Below are 23,638 nucleotides of genomic sequence, written 5' to 3' on the forward strand. Positions count from 1 at the left end.
CTGGGAGTTGGAAGGATGCCTTTGGCCCAGGTCCACCCCCATGGCTGGAGACCGCGTGCTCCTGCCAAGGCGAGTGTCCTAGCGTCCTGTACCCGCCCACAGCAGAGCGGTCCAGCCCAGGGCTGAGGGGCCCCAAGCGTGTGCAGAGTGCAACGGACTCATCTCTCCTTCCTCTGGGTGTGTCTCCACGGCCCTCATACGCCCCCTTACCACTCCTGCTGCGGCTGGCCTCAGAGCCCCTCTGGCCTCACTCGCTCCCCCGAGCCCCAGTTCCAACGTGCTCGGGATCTGCTTTAGCCAGCTGGCCAGAGCCACGCACCAGCTGTAGCTGGCACGGCTGGCAACGTGGGGTTCTCACCAGCTGCGCCTGCTTGGCTTGGCTTGGCTTGGCTTGGGGGAAATCCCGAGGCTTTGGGGTTTTCAGAGAAGGCCTCCATCGCAAACCCTGACTGCCAACTGGTGCCAGTTGTCCACGCGGACGCAAAAACACACGCCGGCCACCTGCCCCCCCCGGGGGAGGGCATTTCCAGAAGAGAAATTTAATCTAATGTACATACTTCTAAGTACAATTGGTAACCAAAAGGTGGCCACTGGAAAAAAAGTTGAAAGGTCGATCAGCTCCCGGTTTCTAGCTGGCCCAGGATTGCAAAATAAAAAGACCCACGTTCCTTATTCTCTACACAAAACGCGTTTTTAAAAAAGTGAGCAGTCTAGAGAACTATACATAGAAAGCAACAGTGAAAAGGCGGGGGGCAGGGGGGGCAGAAGTAGGGGAGTAGGGCCCCACCCCAGCCCCTCCCGGCCCCCCGGAGCCCACTCTCCAGGCTCTTGTTGGGGGGGGGGGTACCTGGACATGACAGGAGGCAGCTGTCAGCTCAGAGCCCTTCCCAGTTGGGAAGGCCCCCCCGGGGGGCGGGGCGGGGGGGGGCAACAAGGATTTTTTTTTTTCCGTGGCTTCATGGGCTCAGTGAGGGCTCCCCCCAGGCCCCGGCAGGTCATCAAAGGGAGCCCGGCTTCCCCTGAGCAAGCACCATGGCATGATGTGGTCATTCAACTTGGGAACTGGGGGGGGCTGGGGCAGGTTCCCAGGTCTCATGAGGTGCGTGTGCATGAAGGTTTGTGTGTGCGTGGGTGGGTGGGTGGGTGGGTGAGCGAGAGGGAACCAGAACAGGGGTCTTTGGGGTCTCTGCAAAGGGCCACGAGTGGCAGACACAGCCCTCCCTGCCTGCTGTTCCTGTGGGACCAGGTGGGCATGGGCTGAAGACACCTGGTGGCCCCAGTCCTTGGGCTGCGGGAAGGGCGGCTAGCTGGCTCCCGGTGCCCCCCCGGCTGTAGTGTCCCCGGCCCCCGAGGGGCACCGGTCTGAGGTTTTGGCTTGCTCCTTTGGAAACGGAAAAGAGGGAAGAGAGGGAAGAGGATCTGGAGGAGGCGAGGAGAGGGGAGGAGACGGGTGGCACGAAGGATCTGGAATGCTTCTGTCAGGGTGCCTGTGCCGCTGCTGTCTGTGCCTGGGGAGCCTGGGGCTCCTCAGACGGGGGGTCCGCTTTGGAGAAATTCATCTCCAGGATGTGCCGCTGTAAGTGCCGTACCCACTCTTCCTGGATGGAGAGAGGGCCCTGGAATTCCACTTCACAGAACCTGCGAGGGGCAACAGAGAGGAGCAGCCAACGCTGTGAGAAGAGGCAGAGGCATAGCTTTGCCTGCAGCCCTGGACACCCCTTACTGAGCCTGAGCACCCCTACACTTGAAGGAAGCCACATGTGTGTGTCTACACACACCCCCAGCAGGTACAGTGGGAGGTGGTGGGTGCTGCCTGAGGGCCATGTCACTTGCCACGACACTTCCACCCCAATGGAGGGCTGTGAGCTGGCAGATCCTGCCCATGGCTCCCGGGTGGGCCTGAGGAGTCGATCTCACGGGTCAAGAGTCCCACATTTCTTGTCCCTGGGGCACACAGGGCATCTTGGTAAGAACTGTATTGTGAAAGACCTGTATTTTGCTTCATCAGACTTGCTGAGGGAGGCTTACTGTACGCTACGGCATGGATGCCCCTGCTTTATGACTGTCTCGTGTGTGGGGAAACTGAGGCACGGGGCAGCCAGCTGGGCTTGGAACCCAGATCTTGCTGGCTGGAAGTCCAGGGAGTCAGCCTCAGGGGCTGAGGCACTGGTGTGCTGTGAGCAGCCTTTGGGCTGGGGTCCCCCCCATCCAGGAGGCCAAGGCCACGGCCCAGCTGGGGGAGCTGGGAGTTCCCCCCCAGTCACTGGGGGATAGCGTACCTGCACTTGAGGGTGTAGATGTTGCCAACAAACTTGACAAGCGATGTCTGGGGAGGCCGGGGCACCAGGGAAGGTACGGGGCGCACCCGGGGCGGGGGCTGCCGCACTTCCTCTAACTTCTGAGGCCGGTCACTGGCCTCCTCTCCCCCTCTATTGGCCAAGGCGTCTGAAGGCCGGGCTTGTCGGCGCTCAAATTCTAAAGGACAGGACAGAGATGGGGATGGACAAGAGGACCAGGGAGCCGTGGGGGCTAAGGGATGGGATGAGGATAGCCAGGGGCTGGGAGTGGGGGGGGCGTGCAGGGAGGGGACCCCCACACCAGTACTCACTGCTAATGTTCTGTCGCTGGCGCTCCTCGGCTTTCACAGTGCCCGGGAGGCCGGCTGCCAGAGGTCGCTCACCGCTGTCGGCTGCCCGGCCAGCCTCGGGCCCTGGTTCCCCACCAGCACTGCGGCTGACCACGGCCAGGCCCCCGGGGGCCAGCCCCAGGGGCGGCCGTTGGTCACTGTCACGGCCGTGGCCGGCGCTGCGGAACTTCTTGGCGAAGGGCCGGCCTCCCTGGATGTAGCTGCGGTAGGCGCCCACCTTCTGCGGCCGGTGCTTGATCCACTCGCTCAGTGTCTCGATGGGTGAGCCGTTCACACACCATTCCGTCACCCCAAACTGCCGCAGGTGCGCCCGTGCGTGGCTGGCCAGGGCTTTGCGGTTTTCAAAGTAAAGGCCACACAGCTCGCAGCAGGCCTCGGTGGCTGCAGGCGGAGGAGGGGTGCTGCTGAGCCCCGGTCCCGGGCAGGGCAGGGCAGGGCAGGGCAGGGCAGGGCAAGGCAGGGCAAGGCAGGGCAGGGCAGGCGTACTCAGACAGCTCTGCCCAGGCCGAGCCAACCCCTCCTCCCACCGGGCCCTTGCCACAGGGACCCGTGCACATTTGAGCCCCGCAGGCCCCGGTGGATGCCCTCCCGAGACCCTGCCACCCGCTGCTTACAGGAATGGGGGGTCTTCTCGTGGAGGGTCTTTGCCTTGAAGGGCAGTTCAGTCTGGATGTAGGTCTTGGCCTTGACTTCTGCTGGGAGGAGCCGGTCCTCCTGCAGGGGCCGTTTGACGGCGACCGAGCCCAGGTAGCTGGTGGCTGAGGCCTTGGCCCCAGTGATGGGTGTCAGGCTGAGCTCCCTGGGAATCTGGGCGGGCCCGGCTCCCGGTTTGCCTGGCCGGCCAGCCAGGGGCGAGAGCAGCAGCGGAGACTGGAGGCTGCCAGGGGCTGCCGTGGGGGGCCCGTCCTCGGCCAGGGTCGGGGCGAGGTCTCCGGCTGGTGGCTCCTTCTTGATGAGGCACGGCTTGGATTTCTTCTTCAGGATCTCCCGCAGCGTGTCGATGGGCGAGCCGTTGACGGACCACTCGGTCACGCCCATCTGCCGCAGGTGGGAGCGCGCGTGGCTCGACAGCCCCTTGCGGTTCTCGAAGAACTCGCCGCAGAACTCACAGCGGATGTCTCGAGCTGGCTCTGCCCGGGACGCTGCAGAGGGTCCGGGGGTGGGGAACAGAGGAGGCGGCGGCAGCTGTGGGCAGGAAGCCTCCAAGGGCAGGGCTCCTGTCGGTGGCAGCTGCCTGCCTTGTCCACACCCCACCCCACCCCACCCCCGCCGACCCCACCACCCCAGTGACCTGTGGCCTCATGAGGGCTTCCAGAAGCCCTTCCGCGCTTCTTGCTGGCTGCCTGCCCGCCCCCCTCCAGCCTCTCCCTGAATCAGGGTGGGTCAGCCACTTCCTCTCTCTAAGCCTCATTTTGCTTCTCTGTTACATGGTCCTAAGAGCGGCCATGTCCCGGGTTACTGGCAAGGGCAACTGTGGGCATCCTGGGAGCACACACACAGGACCTCTGGGGCAGGACTGGGCCACCCCATCTACTCGGCACACCTAGGGTGGAGCGAGCAAGACAATGGTGTGCCTAAGACGCAGGTGACAGGGAGGTGACCGCTGCTGTTCACAGGCGTTTCTATGGCCAGGCACTGTGCTGAGGGCCCAGGCCCCCTGACTTCTCAGAAGACGAGAGAGAGACACGCGGGGTCTGTGCTCATCCCCACTTTCCATATGGGCACACCTGCTCTGGGGTCTCACACTGCCAGACCGTAGAGGAACACGGATCATGGCCTCCACCGGACACTACATGTTGAGCGATTACCGGGACCGACAGACACGGCTCAGGCAGCCATGCTCTGATCCTACGTGCCTGCCCTACGTGGCAGACATCACAAACTGATCCCTGATGTCTTGGAAGCCGGGAGAGCCACTAGCCATCAACGGATGATGGCGCGCGAGTGTCAGACTGCTTGTCCCCATCCCTGAGGGACAGCTCCGCTCTGGGTTTCAGGAAGGTGCCACTGGCGCCTGGGTGCAGCCTCCCTTCCGTTTCCACCCTTGGAGCTCTGGGTACCCACAGTGGGAGGTAGGGAGGAGGCCCCTCCAGCTGCTCTCCCTGCACTTACACAGGTTGAGGGGTGCCAGGTCTTCCCGCGGTGCCCCCCAGGGACCCTCGGAGTGATGCGGCTCCCCAGGAAGGGTCCCCGGCAGCGTCTCCCGCTTGATCTCCACATGCATATGTCCGGGCTTCAGCTTCTTGGGCAGAGGGGGTGCGGCCAGGCCTGGGAACATCTTCCGGGCCGTGGGAGGAGGCGAGGCAGTTGGTGAATGGCCCAGGGGGCTGCCTGGTGGCAGCGGCAACTTCTTGGCCAGGGGCGAGATGTGAAGGTCCGAGGGGCTGCGGGCTTCCAGCGAGCTGCCAGGACCTCCGCTGCCCACCACCTTAGCCAAGGCTTTCGAGCTGGGCCCTGGTGGGTTAGGGGGCCCACCAGGCCGAGACTGGGTCCGTCGCTTCAGGATCTCCCGCAGCGTGTCGATGGGCGAGCCGTTGACGTACCACTCGGTCACGCCCATCTGCCGCAGGTGGGAGCGCGCGTGGCTCGACAGCCCCTTGCGGTTCTCGAAGAACTCGCCGCAGAACTCACAGCGGATGTCTCGAGTTGGCTCAGGGCCGGAGGCTGTGGCAAGAGGAGAAAGAGGGCAGTCAGTGGCAGCGGCATCGGGAGTGTCCTGAGTGGTGGTGGAGAGTAAGGTGTAACGGAGGGAGCAGGGGGCCGGACCTGGGCCAGAAGCCGGGACACGCCCCAGATGCAGGTGGGACGAGGAGGGACTCAGGGCTCCGAGACTCCCTGGCTTCCAACAAGGACGGGGGAGGGGGGGCAGGAGGCGGGCAGCCCTGGTGCCACAGGGTCTCCAGATTACAGGCAGCTGGGGATGCCTTCCGTGCCCCATGGCAGAGTCCCCACCCCTGGACCCTGACTCTAGTAGAAGTCAGACTACGGGAAAGGGCCTGGCGGACCCCTGCCAATAATATTGCTCAACAGAACTGGCCTGCTGCCAGAAGGTGCCCTGTCGCCTTCCTCTGCTGGCAGGGAGGGGGCTTCGACCCCCCTTCCCACCCGCCGGGAGGGGCTCCAGGGCCTGCAGGCAGGGAGAACCTACAGAAGCTGACAGGGGACGGCTCCACATCAGAGGCCCAGAAAATACCGGGGCGGCGGCTGAGAGCTCCTGCTCCCCCCAGGGGCTGGCCATACCCGAGGCCTTCGGCCTGCCCTTCTTGGCCGCCGGCGGGGAGGGAAGCAAGGAGCCGGCCGCAGAGATGGGGTGAGGCCGCCCCGGCCGGGCCCGGCCGCCGCCGCGCCCAAGTGGGAGGCGAAGCTGGACGCCGTCCCTCTGGAAGAGCCCGTGGAGCGCGTCTATGGGGGATCCCTTGGCGTCCGGGTCGCTGACGCCCAGGTGATGCAGGTGGGTGCAGGCGTGGCTGGACAGGCCCTTGTGGGTCTCAAACCAGGCACCTCGCAGCTGGGGGTCCAGCTCTCTGCCCCCGTCACTATCTAAAGCTGCGGAGACAAAACACAGGGGCGTGGGGTGGGGTTCATGGCCACCACCCTGGCCCGCCTGCAAGAGCAGGTCTGCTCGGGCAGTCTGTGGTCCCCAAGACTCAAGCTACCCGGTCACTACTAGGTGGTTTGGGGCAGCAGGCTGTCCCGTCCCCGGCTTGGCCCTCCAGCATCAAGGCCAATGTGAAGAACCAGAGGATGCAGGCAGGATGGGCAGGCGGCGACCGCATTCCAGTGGCAAGGTCTGAGGCCCCTGGGCCCTTGTGGCCTGAGCCCCTCGAGGTGGGGGGGGGGGGTGACACTGGACGACAGGTGGTGAGTGTAGACCAAGGAGGCCCACCTGCTGCCAAGCACTGGATGAGGGCACTTCAGAAAGCGCGTGAGAAAAAGGAAAAGTTTATGTTGGTGTAAAAAACATGGCCAAGTGCCCATGTGGCTTGCTCTTAATACATCTTTTCCACAAACTTTCTGAAAGCTGTTCTCGTCAGGGCCCTGCTCCTGGGGACACAACTGACTTGGGGGGGGGGGTCCTCTGGGCTGGGGTGGCCCAGACCCCACGAGGCCCACAAGCTACAACCTCTGCTCCCAGGGGATGCTCTGGGGAGCCCCGAGGAAGGGCTGCTGCCCTCTCTCTTGGCCAAGAAGCTCCCCCCGGGGCAGGCCAGGAGTGGGCTCTGGGCGTTGGCAGGGCGGGCGAGCAGCCCCGCAGGAACAATGGGAACACTGGACCAGCTATGGGGAGGAGTCTCCCGGGCAGGGAGCCCGCCTGATACCCCACAAGGCTATGAGCTCCTCCGGGAGGGAGCCTGGCCTGGAAGAAACTAAGAGCTGTCCCCTTCAATGGCGACGATGACCCTGGCGGGCCCCTTCGCAGTGACCAGCCAGTGCCTTGACCTGACCTGGCCCAAGGCTTGGGCCCTACGGACTTGAGGCTCCCGCCCTCGGGGCGCTGGGGCCTCCCGGGGGGTTCCCAGGACCCACACACTCACTGAGGTTCAGGGGCCCTTCGTCATCGGACTGGGGCCACTGTGCCTTGGGGGAGGCCGGCCGGGGGCTCAGGGACAGCTGGGGGCTCTTGTCCTCAGGATTCTTGGGGGGAGGGGAGCCCGCCAGGGCTAGCGGCGCCTTCTTGAGGAGCGGCGAGCTGGGTGGATGAGCCAGGCCCTTGGCTGAGAAGCCAGGAGGCGACTTGATGGCTTTGTTGACAGCGGGGGCATCCAGAGGCTTGGCCAGGGGGAGCAGGCCGGCCCGGGGCCCCCCGCTGACCACCTCCTTGGGTGAGCTGCACTTCTTAGCCAGGCTTGGGGGCAGCCCGAGGGGGGCGTCGGGCAGGCCCTTCTGCTTCACCAGCTCGTAGAGGAGGTCGATGGGGGCGCCGCTGCTCTCGGACTCCGCCACCCCCAGCTGCCGCAGGTGGGAGCGCGCGTGGCTGGACAGGCCCTTGCGGGTCTCGAAGCAGGCGCCGCAGACCTCGCAAGTGGTCAGGCTCTGAGCTGGAGGGCGAGATGGGGGGGCCGGGAGAGCAGGCTGTGAGGCCTGTGGGCCCAGCTCACCCGCCTCTCCTCTCCCTGGGACCCACTCACCCGGGTTCCGTGGAAGCGTTTTGCTCCTGTTGCCCTGCACCAAGTTCCCCCCCAGTCTTAGAACGATCCTAATGAGGCAGCAATGGGCCTGCCGCTTTGCAGGCCGGGACACTGAGGCTGGGGGGGGGGGGTTAGGGAGAGGGGAGGAGTACAACCAAGGACACACAGCTGGTGGTGGCCAAGCCCTTGTGTGGGCTCAGCCCGGCGGGCACACCTTTCGGAGCCCGACACCGACCCACCGGTCACATGTTTTGCCAAGCTCACCCCGACACCCCAGCACCCTTCTGTGTTGAACTCTGAGCCCTGTCTTTCTGTTTCTCTTACACCTCGTCCCCTCCCCAATGCCAGGTGCAAAGGCGGGACCGAGGGTCCGGCCCAGTGCTCGCCGCCACTCCACGACAACGATGACAAGAGGAACCAGTGACAAGACGCTGCGCGGGTTCGCGGGAGCCCACTGCCCTCTCCGGATGCCCCCTCCCTCACCCAGCTAGGGGCCAGGCATGCTCTGGGAAGCTCAAGAAGAAAAAAGATGACCGCCGTCGTCTTGGTGCCTGCAGGAGCCAGGGCCGACCTGGGGAGGGGTCCCGCACGAAGCTGCCAGGCCCGAGCGCTGCCCCCCCCCGCCCCCGGGGGAGCGTGAGCAGCCTGGCCAGCGCCGCGCCTCCTGCCACCCGGGCCACTCACCCTTGAGGTCTGGCAGCTCCTGCTTGCTGCCGTGAGGAGCCTCTGCAGCCACTTTGCTGCTCAGCCGACTGGCCACCTGCTCCAGGGCCCCAGTGACAGGCAGGCTCTTCTTAGGGAGCGGGGGTGACCCCAAGTCCATGGCCACCATGGCGTTCTCAGAACCCAGGCCTGCGGGGCGGGGGACACAGGCTCAGCCCAAGCGAGGCTCCAGCGTTCCGTCCTTCATCCTGGGAGCCCCGGCGCCCACTCCAAGAAATCCAAGGTCTCGCGCAGGAACCATGACTGCCTGCTGAGTGAACTCCCCGACACGGACACGACGTAAGACAACACCAACACGGCGGAACGTGGACCCACACCCGGAGCAGGGGCCGAGATTCCTACAGCTGGGACCTCCTCGGGAGCAACAGACTCGGATGAAACTTGAAAAGGGGGTGACATCTGTCAGTCCAGCAGGTGGAAGGGGTCAGGAGGGGTGGTGTCCGGAGGGAACCCAACAAGAGAGCCACGATTAGGGGGCCGGGGGGCCAAGGGGGGCTGGGAGGGCAGTGTAGAGGCAGCTTAGCTGGCTTCTGGCTGGGCCCCCCCAAGACGAGACACCTGAGGCTGGACATGTCCTATGTGCAGCTCCCCTCCACGGCTGCCCCCCGGAGCCCCGAGACTTGCACAAGTGGGAACCAGAAAGAACTTTTCCGCCAAGTTCCCCTTCACATCGTTACGAGGCCAGGACAGGGAGCTATTTTTCGCCCCCTCTTCCCTCCCGGGAGTGTTGGAATCTTTCGGAAGAAAGGAAGGCGACCCAAGTTTTTCAGAGCAGGAAGGCACTTTGTGTGTGTGTGTGTCACCGGGGGCCCGGTAGAGACTTTTGTCAAAAGTCTGCGGGGCGTCGGGGTGGGCGCGACTGTCAGACGCGGGAGATGCGGGGTACCCACAACGGGATGCGGGGGAGGAGGATCTGGGGGGGCTCGGGGAGGGTGGGGGGGGGAGCCTGGTACCCCATCCCGGGGCTCCGGAGCGGCGGGGGCATCTGTCAGCCAGGAGGAGGAGGAGGAGGAGGATGAGGAGAAAGAGGAGGAGGGCACCGCGGGGCACGGCGCGGCACGGCTGGGGGGGGTCGGGGGACCCTTGGCGAGCGGCGACCGACCCTTGGGGAGCCTGGGGGTCCCCCCGCACCCCTGCAGGGGCCTAGGGCAGCGCGTCCCACGCCACCACACACACACGCACGCACGCACCCCAAGGCCCCGACGGCGGCAGCATGGCGAGGCGGGACGCGCCAACTTTCCCTCCCGTCACCCACCCGGGGGAGCGGGTTCTTACCCGGCGGGGGCGCGGGCCCCGAGCCCGGCTCCGACTCGGCCTTGGGCCCGTCCCGAGCCGACGGCGGCGGCGGCGGCGGCGGCGGCGGTGGCGGCGGCGGGGGTGGGGGAGGCGGCGGCGGCGATACGGGGAGAGCCACCGAGCCTGGACTCGGGGGAGTGGACGGGGCCGTGGTGGCGCGCTCCCGGGCGCCCCCCGCGCGCGGCCCCGCCGCCGCCGCCGCCGCTTTGCTCTCCGCTTTTGTCACTCGGCACTGGGCGGTGGAGGCGGCCATCTTGGCTCCGGCGCACGCGGGGCGGTCGCCCCAGGCGGGAGCAGCCGAGCGTCGAGCGCCGCCGGCCGCCGAACCGCTCCGCCCTCCGCCCTCCTCCCTCCCTCGCCCCCCCTCCCGCCCCCACGCCTCGCTCACTCAGGGTGGCCTGCCGAGCGCTGAGCGCCACGAGCGGAACGCCTGTGCGTGGAGCGGGGGGAGGGGGCGGGTCCCCGAGCGACCACCCCCTTTTTTATCCGCCCCCCCCCCCGCCCCGACAGCCGCCCTAAGCTCCTCCTGCCACATACAGCTACCCTAACGGCGTCTAACCCCTTAGAGCCCCCTCTGGGCGATGCCAGGACCTGTCCCCTCACTCTCCCACCCCACCCCCGCCACCGCCCCCTTCCAACGCAGACCCTGCTCCCCTTTTCTGTGATTTGCAAGTCTTCCCCTCTCCAGGGTCTTGGAGCAAGACAACCGACCCCCCACCCCCGCATCCCAACTCAGTAGAGACCCCAAGAGCATGCTGGGACCCCGGCAATCCTCCCTCCGACGTGCTGGCACAGACAGACACCCCCCCTCTCGTCCCCTTGTCCCCGCAGGCACCCATCATCTCAAACACTGCTCGCTTCTCCAACACCCCAAAACTGGTTGTCCCCAGCTGTTGCTTGACAGTGGGGCCAGACCCTGCTGCCCCGCCTCCGACCTGACACCGGCCCTCCTGGGGAGGTGCTTAAGCTCCAAGACCAAAACTTCACACACCGCTTGCACTCACTCCTTCCACACCCGCCTCTGGCTGAGGGGGTTCACCCACAGACACGGCCAGCAACGGTGCCATGCCCGCCCCTCCTGGCATCCTGGCAGAGGCTCGGCGGCGGCTGCAAACGGCTCAACCACACTTGGAAGCTTTGCTTGGGCTTCCGTCCTTGGGGGCACGCTGGGGCAACATACACACACCGCACCCGGTAGCCATCCTGAGAGGCAACTCTACCCCCCAGTCGCTAAGTGGCACTCCCAGCAGGAGCAGGCAGCTGTAGGGCATACGCCCCGTGGGCTGTCCCCCCTGGGTACGTGACCCTCCACTGGTCATTCCACACTGTCCTCTCGCACGCGGATCCCTGAATGGTCCGCAGGGGATTCTGACCCATCTACTTATTGTGGCCTTGGAAACGGCACGGATCCGAATCAGAGGGAAGCACCCAGCACCCAGCACCCTCCCCACCACCGTAACATCCCCACTTCTCAGAATCCAGCTACTCTCACGGTCACATTCTCTGACTCGTCCAAACTCCTGCCAAGTCAGGGTTTGGGCCAGCCTGTGCGCTCTGTGTGTGTGTGTGTGTGTGTGTGTGTGTGTGTGTGTGTGTGTCTTTTCACTCTGCCCAGCCCCTCTGCTGGCACCGACCCCGACACCCTCACCAACACCTAAGCAGCACCCGGCGCCGGAAATCGCCACCAAACAAGATGTTCACAGGTTCCTCCCCACCCCGCGCCCCCAGTCAGCCACTAGCTGAGAAGTTAACGACCCCCAGCTTCCTGGTGTGCAAAGTGGGTAGTGGGGAGGGGGTCAGCCTTGCTTGGGGAAGAGGGGTGCGTATGCATGAAACGCCAGCAGGTTGGAACAGAAGGCCTCGGCATGCATTCTGCCATCTGGGCTGTCCTTGGCCTCCTACCAGTCACAAAAGTTCAAGGGCTTGGATCCCCGTGCTGACCTCCCCCCCAGAATAGACCACCAGGTAGCCAAGGACCAACTCCCACCTCACAGAGAGTTCTTACATGACTGCCGGGTCAGGTTCAGAACCCCCCTCCCCCCATGACCGCTGCTTCATCCAGCTGTGTGCCCTTGGGCAGGTGGATTCCTTCTGGGCACCTCTCATCTGGTAATGGTACAAACACCTGCCTCGCATGGAGGAAGCAGTTTGTGCTTCTCAGATCACTCAGCACAACTCCCGTCTCCCAGTGAGAAGGTGCTTGCTCGGTCAGGGCAGGAAGAAAGCATCTTCGGCCCAGAAATAACCCCTTACAAAGTGGCGGGGCGACATGGCGACAAAACACTTCCAGGGAAGCAGAGTGGCCACCCCTGTCCTCCCACTCTCCCCACCCCCCCCCCGCCACCCCACAACTCCCCTCCGCCACCATCAAACCGGGGACGTTCAAACGGGGCTCTGGCTATATGTAGCCCAGGCCCCCCTCCTCTTACCATCTCCGTAGGCTGGTCCAGGGTCCTCGGCCCAGGTGGGCGGGAAGGGTACTGTGAGAGGGAAGCGGGGCCGGCGGGAGGTTAGGAAGCCGCCGGGGGGTCCCCCGGGCTCCCGGCCCAGGGGGCTCGGGGGCAGCTCGGCGGAAGTGGCCAGCAGTTCCTGTAGAATGTTGATGGGTGACACGGTGAGCTCCCAGTTGGTGATGCCAAAGTCGCGCAGGTGCGCCCGGGCGTGGCTCGAGAGGCCTGCACGGGTGTCGAAGCCGGCCCCGCAGAAGTCACAGCGCATCAGGCTGAAGGTGCCCGGGTCAAAGTTCGCCACTGCAGAGGGGTGGGGTGGGGATGGGGTGGGGTGGGGTGGGGTGGGATCCGGGAGCAAGGAGAAAAGAGAATACAGGGCTGCTTGGTGGGAGCTAAGGAGAGGGAGGCTGTACCCCTAGGGCCCCCTGCCCTCTGAAGTTCAAGGGGTCAGTAGTGTACCCTGGCTCACCTTCCCCCTCTCAGCCGTCCAGGTCCTTGGACCGCCAGATAACCTCCCTGCATCCCAACACTCAGCTAGCTGTCCAGGTGTACAGGGGTCTGGCCCCTCTGTACACATCTGGGCAACATCAGGTGGACTCGACCCTGCCCACAAACACTTGGGCAGGTGGAGACTGGCGGTCATCTCGGGGAGTTCCGGGGACACCCTTTTCCTGTGAGCTTTGGTTCAACTGTTGGATGGAGTTAACGGACATCTGGAAACATCCTCTGAGTCCTCCCCCCCACACCCCATCTCAGCAGGTGGAGTCGGAAGCATTCACTTAGTCTCCCCCTGTTCCATCCTAACCGTTGCTGGCTTCCTGATTTTATCCTAGGGTGAAAACACACACACACACACACACACACACACACACACACACACACACACACGGCATACCAGCATCTCCCCAGCTTGGCGCCAGGTCGGCCAGCGTCAGAGCCACCTGCTCTGAAGCTCCTTGCTTAGGAATGTCCATCCCTTTCGTCTGGGTTCTGAACCCAGCTGAGGGGTGTGTGTGTGTGTGTGTGTGGTGGGGGGCGGGAGGGATGGGCAGGCACTCCCCTCACTCTGCTTCTGATTTCCAGGACGGCAAGATCTGATCTTGCATGCACCTGCCGTGTCTGCAGCGCCCGGAACAGAGGAAACCTCGCTGGCTCAATCATGTGTCCGGTGATGGAATTTTCTCGCCTGGGTCGGGGTTGGGGAGGAGACAGGGGAGCTACGACTTCCCGCTCTCCTTGCAGCCAGCCGCTGCCGGAGTGGCCAGGGCCCTGGGCCTCTGACTTCCTGGGTCACCGACATCACCCTGGTTGGTAGTGAAGGAGGTGATGCTAAGAGTGCAAACGGGTGGGTTTAGCACTCGGCTTGCCAGCATCTGTCTTAAGGCACAGTGGGGTAAGCCACTTTTTTGGGGTATCAGCAACCCCATGAGATCAGCAGTTATGAAGTGGGGCTGCTCTGCTTCCAAACCGCTTCCACCACCGACTCCGTAATGTGCCTCAGAAAGCAGAAGATGCCCCACGCGTGATCCAGCTGCCGGCTTAGGCCTGGTCCTGTCCCAGCTGTCCAGGCCATTTGGGGAGGGAAGCAGCTGATGGACAACGTCTCTTTCACACACACGTTTCTCCCTTTAAGATTCTGCCTTTCAAAACAGTTACACTTTAGGGCCAGGCGGCCTAGTGGCTAACGTCCTCGCCTTGAACGCGCCCGGGATCCCATACGGGTGCCGGTTCTAATCCTGGCAGCTCCACTTCCCATCCAGCTCCCTGCCTGTGGCCTGGGAAAGCAGTCGAGGACAGCCCAAAGCTTTGAGACCCCGCACCCGTGTGGGAGACCCGGAAGAAGTTCCTGGATCCTGGCTTCGGATCAGCATAGCATCAGCCATTGCGCTCACTTGGGGAGTGAATCATCGGACGGAAGATCTTCCTCTCTGTCTCTCCTCCTCTCTGTCTGACTTTGTAGTATAAAAAAAGAAATCTTCAAAACAATTACACTTAAAAAAAAAAAGTGATTCCTCTATTTATGGGAAAGCTAGAATGCAAGAGAGAAAGCAAGCTCTCAGCTTGGTCACTTCCTTAGGAGGTCAGAAGCCAGGATTCAAACGCTTCTTCCGGAACTCTCGTAAGCACGCAGGGACCCAAGCACTTGGCACCTCCTGTTCTGTTTCCTCGGGCGCCTGAGCAGGAAGCTGGAGCAGAAGCGGAGCAGCCGGGACACAAACAAACTGGAACCCATATGGGGGATATTGGCAGGGCAGGGGGCGGCTTTAACCTGATGCGCAACCATGCTCACCCCTAAAGACACGAAATCTTAAGGCGAACAAAAGAAAAGAAAAAGAAAAATGAGCCAGAACTCAGCGGCTGGCTCCCTTGCCTTGGAGCGCCGTGTGTGTGTGTGTGTGTGTGTGTGTGTGTGTGTGTGTGTGTGTTTGGGCTAAACCTCCTCCCCTACCTTTTTTCTTTTTTTTCTGGAAGGAGAACCTGCGCTCAATGGCCTTGACTTCCTCCGCGGAGATGAAATGGCGCACGTTGTAGCTGACGCCCACGCGGTTCAGGTGGCCTCGCACGTGGTTGGCCAGGCCTATGCCATTGTGAAAACGATCGGGGCAATAGGGGCATTTGCGCTCCTCGGGCTTCAGGGTCGCGGATGGGTCTCCCTCCAGGAGCGTGTCCAGCTCCAGGGGCCCGCCCAGCGGTGCTGCGTCCAGGAGCAGGAAATCCAGGGGGTGAGCGCCCCCCAGCCCTAGCACCTCTTCCTCGTGCGGCAGCCTCCTCCGGGGCGGCGCTCTGGCCACCGCAGCCTCCATCACCTGCTGCCCCAGCCTGGCCACCAGCACAATGGGTACCATCCCTTGCAACTGTCGCTGCTGTGCGCGGGAAGCCTGAGCCGTGCCCAGGGCATCTCGGAAAGTCCGCTTGAGCTCCAGGGCTGGCTGCGGGAGGAGGCTGGGGGTGGCTGGCCGCGCGAAGAGCTGCTCGTGTTCAGGTAGAAACTCCATTTCGGAGGTCAGCGGCACTGCCTCTTCCTCCTCCTCCTCCTCCTCCTCCTCTTCTTCCTCTTCTTCGCTCCAGGGGCGCCTGCGGCGGTCCCCCAGCCTCTGCGCGTGGCTATTGCCTTTGCTTCTCCCGAGCTGCAAGCAGTGCAGCGTGGATGCCAGCGGCGAGGGGAAGGCCTGTCTCCCAAAAGGCCTCTGGCCTGAGCCGGGGGCCAGCGACTTTGACATTGAAAAATCCCTCACACTCAGCTGCTGCGGGCAGTCTGGGCTGAAGGCCAGGCTAGGGTCATATCCAGCAGGGCTCTCATGCCACACTGGAGCTAAGAGTGGCTCAGCTTTGCCAAAGTAATCCACAGCAGCTTCAGGGAAGTGGGCGGTGTAGGCATCCTGGCTGGTACCCGGCTGGCTGGCTGGGTCCTCCATCTCCTCCTCCTCCAGCTCCTCCTCCTCCTCCTCCTCCAGCTCCTCCTCCCCGTCCTCCTCCCAGTGGGAATGTGCATGGGCCAGCCGCACGTGCTCCCTGAGCAAGCTCTCGCTGGGAGCCGGGAAGCCGCACACCATGCAGCAGGCACCGAGTCCAGAGGCGGCTTGGTTGGCAGTAGCCCCGTAGGGTTGACAGACTAGGGCATCAGCCGTGTCCAGGCTGGGGCTGGCAACCCTGCTGCTGCTGCCACCACCGCCTGGGAGCAGGGTCGGCTCCTCCTCCTCCAACTCCTCCTCCTCGGCTGGCAGGCTTGGCAGCTCTCGCCCGTGCACCTTGGCATGCTGCGCGAAGGCCCTGGAGGAGTTGGTGGCGAACGCACACTTGGGGCACTGCAGCCGTGCCTCGCAGCCCTGGCGGCCCGGCACCTGTTTCAGCTTCTGGATCTCCTCAATGATCTTCTCCCGCGAGGCCTGATGCAGTTGCCGATGCTGCTCCAGGGCTGCCGGGTCGGCGAAGGCCCAGCCACACTCACCGCAGGCCAGTGGGGCCAGGTGCGCTGGGGGCTCCTGGCTGGGGGCCCGGGGGTGGTGACTCATGTGATCTAAAAGATGGTCTTTCCGTCTGAAGTAGATACTGCATTCAATGCAAGGGAACACGGCCGGCTCCTCGTCCTCGCCCTTGCCCTCATCTGGACCGCCCATCCCCTCTACTGCCTCCTCCAGTAGCTCGCACAGGTAAGGCCCCGGCTGTGACGGGGGTAGCAGCGGCTTCAGCCGCTCCACGGATGCCTCGGCATTCACTGTCCAGGTCTGAGTGGCCACCTCCGAGGCCAAGGAGGGCAGGCTCCACTCGGACTGCTGCGCCATCCCGTCCAGTTCCTCCTCCAGGTCCTCCCCGGCTTCTCCGATGTCCATGTCCATAGCCTTGGGCGTGTCTTCCACCGGCACGATGTCATCCATGGGTACAAGCACCCTCCGAAAGGAGTGGAGGGGCGGCGTTGGCGGGAGCTGGGGGCGCGGGTCCAGGTGCAGCCCCCCTGCTTCTCGGGGGCCCCCTGGTTCGTCCGCCTCTCGGAGCCATTCAAACCCGGAGCGGCCCCTGGGAGCCTTCTCTGAGAGCTTCCTTTCAGTCTGATGGTGGGAGAACCTTCGAGAACTTTCCAGCTCAGCATGGAACCTCTGCTCAGATGGCATGCACTCCCCTGCTTCCTGAGCCAGGGGGTGCTCCCAGGGTCCCTGGCCGTGGTGGGGGGATTCGGGGAAGTGGCCCAGAAGATGGGGTGGCGGGGAGCCTGGCCGGAAGTCCAGGCTGCCTGCATCCCAGCAGCTGCAAGGAAGTGGCAATGAGGACAGGTTAGCTGCAGGCCCTCTGCTTCCCTCCCTAGGGTGATGGAGAGATGCTCTCAGGCAGACCCGGGTGATCCATCCCGAGGGAGGCTACAGAGAGGGCTGTCTGTATAGGTGACATGGGGGAGTTGGGGGGGGGTGTCCATCTGAACTTCTCCCAAGCTGTCGGGTCAAAGCCAGGGTCAGCTTCTAGGATATACCTTAGAGTCCAGCTCTGATGTATCACAGCGGGGTGTGTGTGTGTGTGTGTGTGTGTGTGTGTGTGTGTGATGATATGCCTGGGGCTGACTTGGTTACTTTTTTTTGTTTTCTTTCTCCCCTAGTTCCAAGCATGTACCACAGAGCCAGAAGCGACTGGAAGGTCTCCATGCCCTGCTCGGCCTCTGGCACCGGAGACCGTGACCTTGTGGGTCACAGGATCAAGTAGGGGAGAAGGGAAGGCAACCCTTGTCTCTCTGGGTCTCGGTTTTCTGATCTTTAAAATGGGGTTGATTCCCAAAGAACCAGAAATCTCCTTGTCGTTAGCGGGGTCGGATCTAAGGAGCTTTTTCATAGTTGTAACGCAGGCAAATTCCTTGCCTGTGGGCTGCCTGGTTTGGGGGCGGTTATTTCAAACGCCTGTAACCATAGCCTTTCAAGATGAGCAGAGATGGTTTCCATTCACCCCGCGGGGTGGCGAGCAAAACGCTTGGCGGGTGACCCACTGTGATATTTCCCAGATCCTGGCCCACATGCCAAGAGGCGGGTCTCATGGAGGGGACCTTGGTGGCATGAGGTGCACAGGGGAGTCGTACCGACAGCCCAGCAAGCGGGGAGGCTGTGGTGACTGCAGAGGGCTCTCTGGTGAATTCTGATTGCCCACCGCCGGCATGCCCACCGGGTCCCTTTGCAACAGGGAGTAGCTGGTCTGGCATGGCTGTTGCTTCCTGCTTTGGACTCAATGGGTCCCCACGCCATAGGACTCCATTTTACAGGTGAGAAAACCGAGGCCCATGAAGCAGAGAGAACAAGGACCCTAAGGGTCTGTGCCCCTCAGCCCTGTTCTTGGCAGAGATAATGTGAGTTGACTGCCTCCTTGCCCACCCCACAGGTCGCCACCTCCTCCTGCCTGGCCTCCAGGCTCCCTCCTGTCCCCCCTCTTGCTTCCCCCTGGGCTTTCTCTCTCTCTCTCTCTCTTTCTCTCTCTTGGGGCCTGGGGCACCTGCTGTTTCACCCCCTGCCCTCCCTGAGGCCAGGGCCAGCGTGGCACTCACCAGCTGCTGATCCGATGGGTGGCGGAGGTAGCACAGGGGAGGGCTTCGTTGAGGCCGGGATGGGGCTGCCCATCTGTAAACAGAGAGGGGAGACCCTGAGGGGCTGGGGTCCCCCTGGCTGGGGCCCTCCGTGCCCCGACTCTGGGAACCCTGCCGGGGCACCTTGGCAAGGGCCATGTTGGCTGCCAACCAATCTCATTTCCCGGAGAGCCCTGTGGACCTCTCCACTCCTGAGCCCTTAGGAAAAAACAACAACAACAACAAAAAAAAACCCAACAAGGGTTTCCTAGCTTCCTTCCTTTCTTCAAGTTGGCAGCTGGGGTGGTTTGTGTTTCTCTAAAAGCCAAACCCTGGCACAAACTCACCTGGCTTTTCGTGGTAACCTACAGTTAGAGCGGGATTTTTTAACTCCCAGCCGCCAGGCCCCTGCGGAAATCAGACTCAGCATGCGCGCGTCCGATCTCCACGCTGTCTGCCTGCAGGCCCTCCTCGTTGCCTCAAAACCCCAGGGCACCTGCCGCTTGCTCTGCCTGGCCCATAACCCACGGGAAGTCTCCCAGAGATGATTATTATTTTTTTTTCTCTCTCTCTTAGTACCTTTTGAAAAGTTGCCTGGCTCCTGCTCTGGGAAAATGCCTGCTCAACCCTAGAGCAGGCAGCTACTGGCTTGGCCCTGGTCCTCGCCACATCTAGCACCTGGCACAGGAGGACTCGGGGAACACCTGCCAGGTGGTGTGTGAGCCGAGTTGCCCATCAGGCCCAAACTATGTCTTGCTTTCTGGATCCATCCCCGCTCCTTCTGGGACCTCCTCCCTGGACAGAGCCAACTCTCCATTATCTGCCTGTGGAGCCAGAGCCTGGAGTGACTGCAGGAATCCTGGCCCGTGTCTGCTGTGCCCTGCCACGCTCGCCTGATGCCTGGCGAGTGTGCCAATCGGGGCGCGGGCCAAGCGTCTGGGCCAAGGGTAACACACACTGGGGGGGGGGGAACTTGTGCTCTGTCCAGAGCCCAACAGATGCAATTGCTGGTGCTGGATCACCTTCAATTTGAGGATAATCCAGAGAGAGAGAGAGAGAGATAGACAGAGGATTGCTGGCTGGGGCCAAGTGTGTCTGTGTGTGTTTTCTGTCTCCCATCAGGCAGATTGCTCAGGAAATGTGAGAGCTGCTGAAAAATGAGGATAGGATGAGGGTACAGGGGTTGGGGTGAAAGTGTGTGTGTGTGTGTGTGTGTGCCCAGAACTTAATGATTGTTATATGGTCTCTAGACAGGTTAAGCAGATTTTTTTTTTTTTAAATGAACTCAAACATGGCTGCTGTGCGGGGGCCTGGCCATTACCTGGGGATTATAGGATACGGTGTATTGTAGGGAACTCACAGGGCATGACCCATCTCCCCAGCCCCGTAGTTACAACAACCGAATCCACCTCCCGTATACTACCAGTGTGTCTCCTGGCTGGCGGTAGGCAGCATCAATCCCACCCCTCCCCGCCACACCCCTGCATGAGTGCCCCTGAGGCGGGCGTGTTTCCGGTTTATCTATTCTTTACTTCTTTATTCCCCTTCATTCTCCTCCATAACTACCCCTACTTATATATTATCCATACTTTCTTCCCCATACTATTTTCTCAATTACTTTCATCTTACTCAAACATTACAAATCTCTCAACTTTTAAAACCAATCTCAAATTTCATCACCCCCCTAATAAAGTCATTATATAACTCCAATCTCTTCTTTTATTAATTCTAAAAATCTTTACATTCTCCTCTACTTAAACAAAAAAAACCTTCAAAAAAAAAAAAAAACCAATATTAACAACACAACCTATACACACTCACCCTCACAAAACAAATACATCTATCCAACTACTATTCTTCCCTTCCACTCAATCATAATAAAAACTCCACCCTCTAAAATTAATTAAAATTCATAGTTTATAAGAATTATTACCTTCTCTACAATCCACCATCCCTCTTAATAAACACTCCCCTTCCCTTTCTAGCCCCCCTCCCACCCTCCATCCCTCACCCTCTCCCTGTTCCCCCCCCCCGCCCTTCCCCCCACCTCCCCATCATCCCCCCCCCCCCCCCCCCCCCCTCCCCCCCCCCCCACCTCTCCCGCCGCCCCCCCAATCCCCCCCCGCCCCGCCCCCGCCCAAGCCACCCCCTGCCCCCCCCCTCCGTTCCCACCACCGCCCCTATCCTCCACCCCAGCCCTCCCACCCCCCCACGTCCCCTCCCACGCCCCCCCCCTCCACCCTTGCAGTGACAACCATTACCAACCCGGTATCACCGGGCCAGTGAGGACGCAGAGAAGGCCACGCAGAGGCCAGTGAGGGAAGGGAGATGGTGCCCAGGAGCTGCCTGCTGGAGCTGGGTCGGCCGTGTCCCATGGCAGCAGCTCGGACCATATCACCCCATGCGCCATCTGGGTTTCTCCCCCAGCCCCAGGAAGGTGGAAATGATGCATTTTTTTTTTTTTGTCCCCGAGTCCCCCTGGTCCCTCAGACAATGCCAGGCACACACAAGATGTCATCCATCTCCCCCCCTCTCCCCCGACTTAGCTACAACCTGGGAGGCCTAGCTGGAGAGGTGGAATGAGGCAAGGAGCTAAGCATGCCACGGAGGATAGAGGATGCAGTGGACACCGTCTTGTCCAGGTAGAGGAGTCTGGAGGGAGCTGCCCCAGGGTGTCCCTGGGGACCGCTGAGGGCTGAGCCTTTAGCAGGTGCACAGGAAAGGCAGGTGGAACACCCTGAGGGTACAGCGAGGAATATGATGTCCGAAGGCCCAGCCTTTCTTCAACCTCCGACGGAAGCCTCCAAGTCACACCCTCCCACCCCATGCCACCATGGCGCAGGGGTCCCACGTCCTCTCCTCCCCAGGCAGTCCACAACAGATGCTGACACCAACGCCTGGCTGGTTCCCCAAGATGGGACTGGGGGAGCGCCGACCTGCCTTTCTGCTCCCTCCGGACCCCAGAGAGAGAAGAAATGTCCCATTCCTCACAGCCAGACCCAAAGAGGATTCCATGACCAAGAAGCCTACTCTGCTGTGGCCAGCCGTGTGACCCGGGATGGGGTCCTCACCCCCAACTTAGGGTTTATGAGAAGGGCTTTGTTCCTGGGGAGCTCAACTCCCTTGCCTTCTGGGTTTTTACTCTGCCAGCCTCTTTCTGGCCTTGGCACAGGTAAGGGTCCCCGGGCCTCTTCTGTCTGGTTTCGTGTCCCCCATCCTTCTTCTGTCACTTTTTTGAAAGGGCTGGAGTGTTTGGGGGTGGGGTGGGAGGCGGGCGGGGGGGGGCCTGTGCTGGCTGCTGGTCTCATCCTGACCCCTGCCATTGTGTCAGCATACGTGGTGGCATACCCGTGTCCCACATGCTCTCCCCGACCTCGTCCTGGATGGCAGGATGAAAGTGAGGATGGGGTGTGTGTGTGTGTGTGTGTGTGTGCGTATGTGCAGGCGTGCGCGCCCCAGTGCCCGACTCCAAGGCAGAGGTAGAGATATCTGATGATTACAATAGATGCAGGAGGCAGGTGGAGTACCCCCCCCCCAGGACGTGGCAGCCCGGGGAAGGCTCTGTGGCCTTGGCGCTCAGGCTTTTCCCCACCTCCAAATGGTTTCAGTCATGGAAGCTGCCCCACAGAGCCCCGAATAGGGGATGGCATGGGGTGGCTCAAGCATGGTAGGAAACCCCCCTGAGGTGGTGCTGGGAGAATCCTGGCACAAACTGAAGCTACATCATTCTGCAGCCACGGCGGGCTCCTCCCTGCAGTTGCTATTGCAATCACCCCCACATGTTACATGCCAGGCTCTCCCCAGGGGGATGGGAGGGGGCACCTTCCCTTCTTAAACCATCCCAGCACCTGTCACCACCTGCCCCCCGGTGATAGATCATCCTTTCCGCAATGCCAGATTCTTCCTACCAGCCACTCCCTCCCTCCATCGCCCCCCCAGAGCAGGAACTCTTATATTTGGTTTGTCTGCGGTTGCCTTCCCAGCGCTTGGAACAGAGCATGGAGCACGCACACACACGTGTACACACACACACACACACACACACACACACACACAGCCCTTGTTTGGAGTGCCCGATCTTGAGCAGGGATGGGATGCGAGAAGGCACAAGCTGGCAGCCACCTGCCCCGACACGCCCACCGATCTCTCCCCGGCCACCAGGGGGCACCAACTGTTTGGGTGCAAAATGGCAATAAAGAGCTGACACAGCTGGAGGCTGGGTGAGAGGTTTGAGACAGGGAGTTGGGAGTGCTAGGTGGCATCCGGAGCTGGTAAGGATCCTTGGACAACGACGACGGAGACAAGCTGACCACCTGAGTTTGGGTCCCAGCCCCTTGCCACTCCCTGGGTGGCCTCTGAACTGCACCTGCCCCCGCCCGTGTCTTCCATCACCTCGCTGTCAGATGAGGAATAAGCAGAGAGCCCGGAGAAGACACCACACCAGGAGCCATAGGCATCCGGACTCGGGTCCTGCTGGGCTGGGCGACCTGTGGCCTGGCGCTTGCTCTCTCTCTCTCTCTCTCTCTCTCTCTCTCTCTCTCTCTCTCTCAATCTCAGGGGCCAGCATCGAAGGGGTCCCCCACTCTTACCAGAAATGCCACTTCTGTTATCCAACATGTCTTGAGGCCCCTCCTTGGTGATGGGCAGATAACGGGCGGACCGGAAGATGCCACCTTCCCCCTCGGCAGCCTCGGCCCCACCCTCGATGTCCTCCCGTGGCGCCGGGCCCGGCAGTCTCTCTGGGCCTCGGGGGCGATCTGGGGTGGCCAGGCCACTTGTCAGGGGTCCCTCCATGAGGACGGCCTGCTTGGCTCCTCCACTCTGGGCGGCTGCGCTGATTCAGCAAGGCATTTGTGGATCTGGGGGGTCAGGGAGAGGGGAGCAGAGAGAGAGAGAGAGAGGGCATTGCTTTGTGAAGAGAGGAAAGAGACGCTGCCTCAGGTTCCCCAGTTTGCAAAAATCCCAACTCCTCCTGGCCTCACTTGCCCTGCCTGTGCAGGAAAGTCAGTCCAGTTCTGAGAGCCCCCCGCCCCTTCCGCACACACATCACACACCTGCCACCCCCATCTGTTGCTCCCCCATTTTTACCCACAGCCGGGGGGGGGGACCCCTTCTGGTACTCCTGTGTGCCTCCTGGCACCCCACCCCTGGCTGAACTTTTCCCCCCCGTGCCTGCACTGTGCATTGATCCTACAGAATTTCAAGGCTACTCCCCCCCCCATCGTTCACCTCCCGCTCACTGCTCACTTTTCTTGCTCTAGCGCCCAAATCAATCACCCTGCACTTTTCCCACACTCTTAGGGTTCTCCAGCGTTAACCCCTTCACCCCCACACACCACACACAGCCTCAAGTGACCCC

General features: G+C 62.1%; 1 protein-coding gene across 1 annotated transcript; it reads right to left on the reverse strand.

The window, feature by feature from the left end:
• Positions 1-530: 530 nt before the first annotated feature.
• Positions 531-23,125, reverse strand: WIZ (WIZ zinc finger). The gene is given in 13 exon segments (XM_040990433.1): positions 531-1,638; positions 2,280-2,475; positions 2,609-3,028; positions 3,262-3,789; positions 4,760-5,311; positions 5,796-5,843; positions 5,846-6,193; positions 7,183-7,686; positions 8,461-8,628; positions 12,225-12,545; positions 14,695-16,988; positions 18,262-18,334; positions 22,869-23,125. Coding segments are annotated over 13 exon segments (5,817 nt in total). The 5' UTR covers positions 23,074-23,125; the 3' UTR covers positions 531-1,478.
• Between the last annotated feature and the right edge of the window lie 513 nt (positions 23,126-23,638).

The sequence above is a fragment of the Ochotona curzoniae genome, unplaced genomic scaffold (assembly GCF_017591425.1).
Source record: "Ochotona curzoniae isolate NIBS_2020 unplaced genomic scaffold, NIBS_Ocur_1.0 contig_605, whole genome shotgun sequence".
NCBI classification, from domain to species: domain Eukaryota; kingdom Metazoa; phylum Chordata; class Mammalia; order Lagomorpha; family Ochotonidae; genus Ochotona; species Ochotona curzoniae.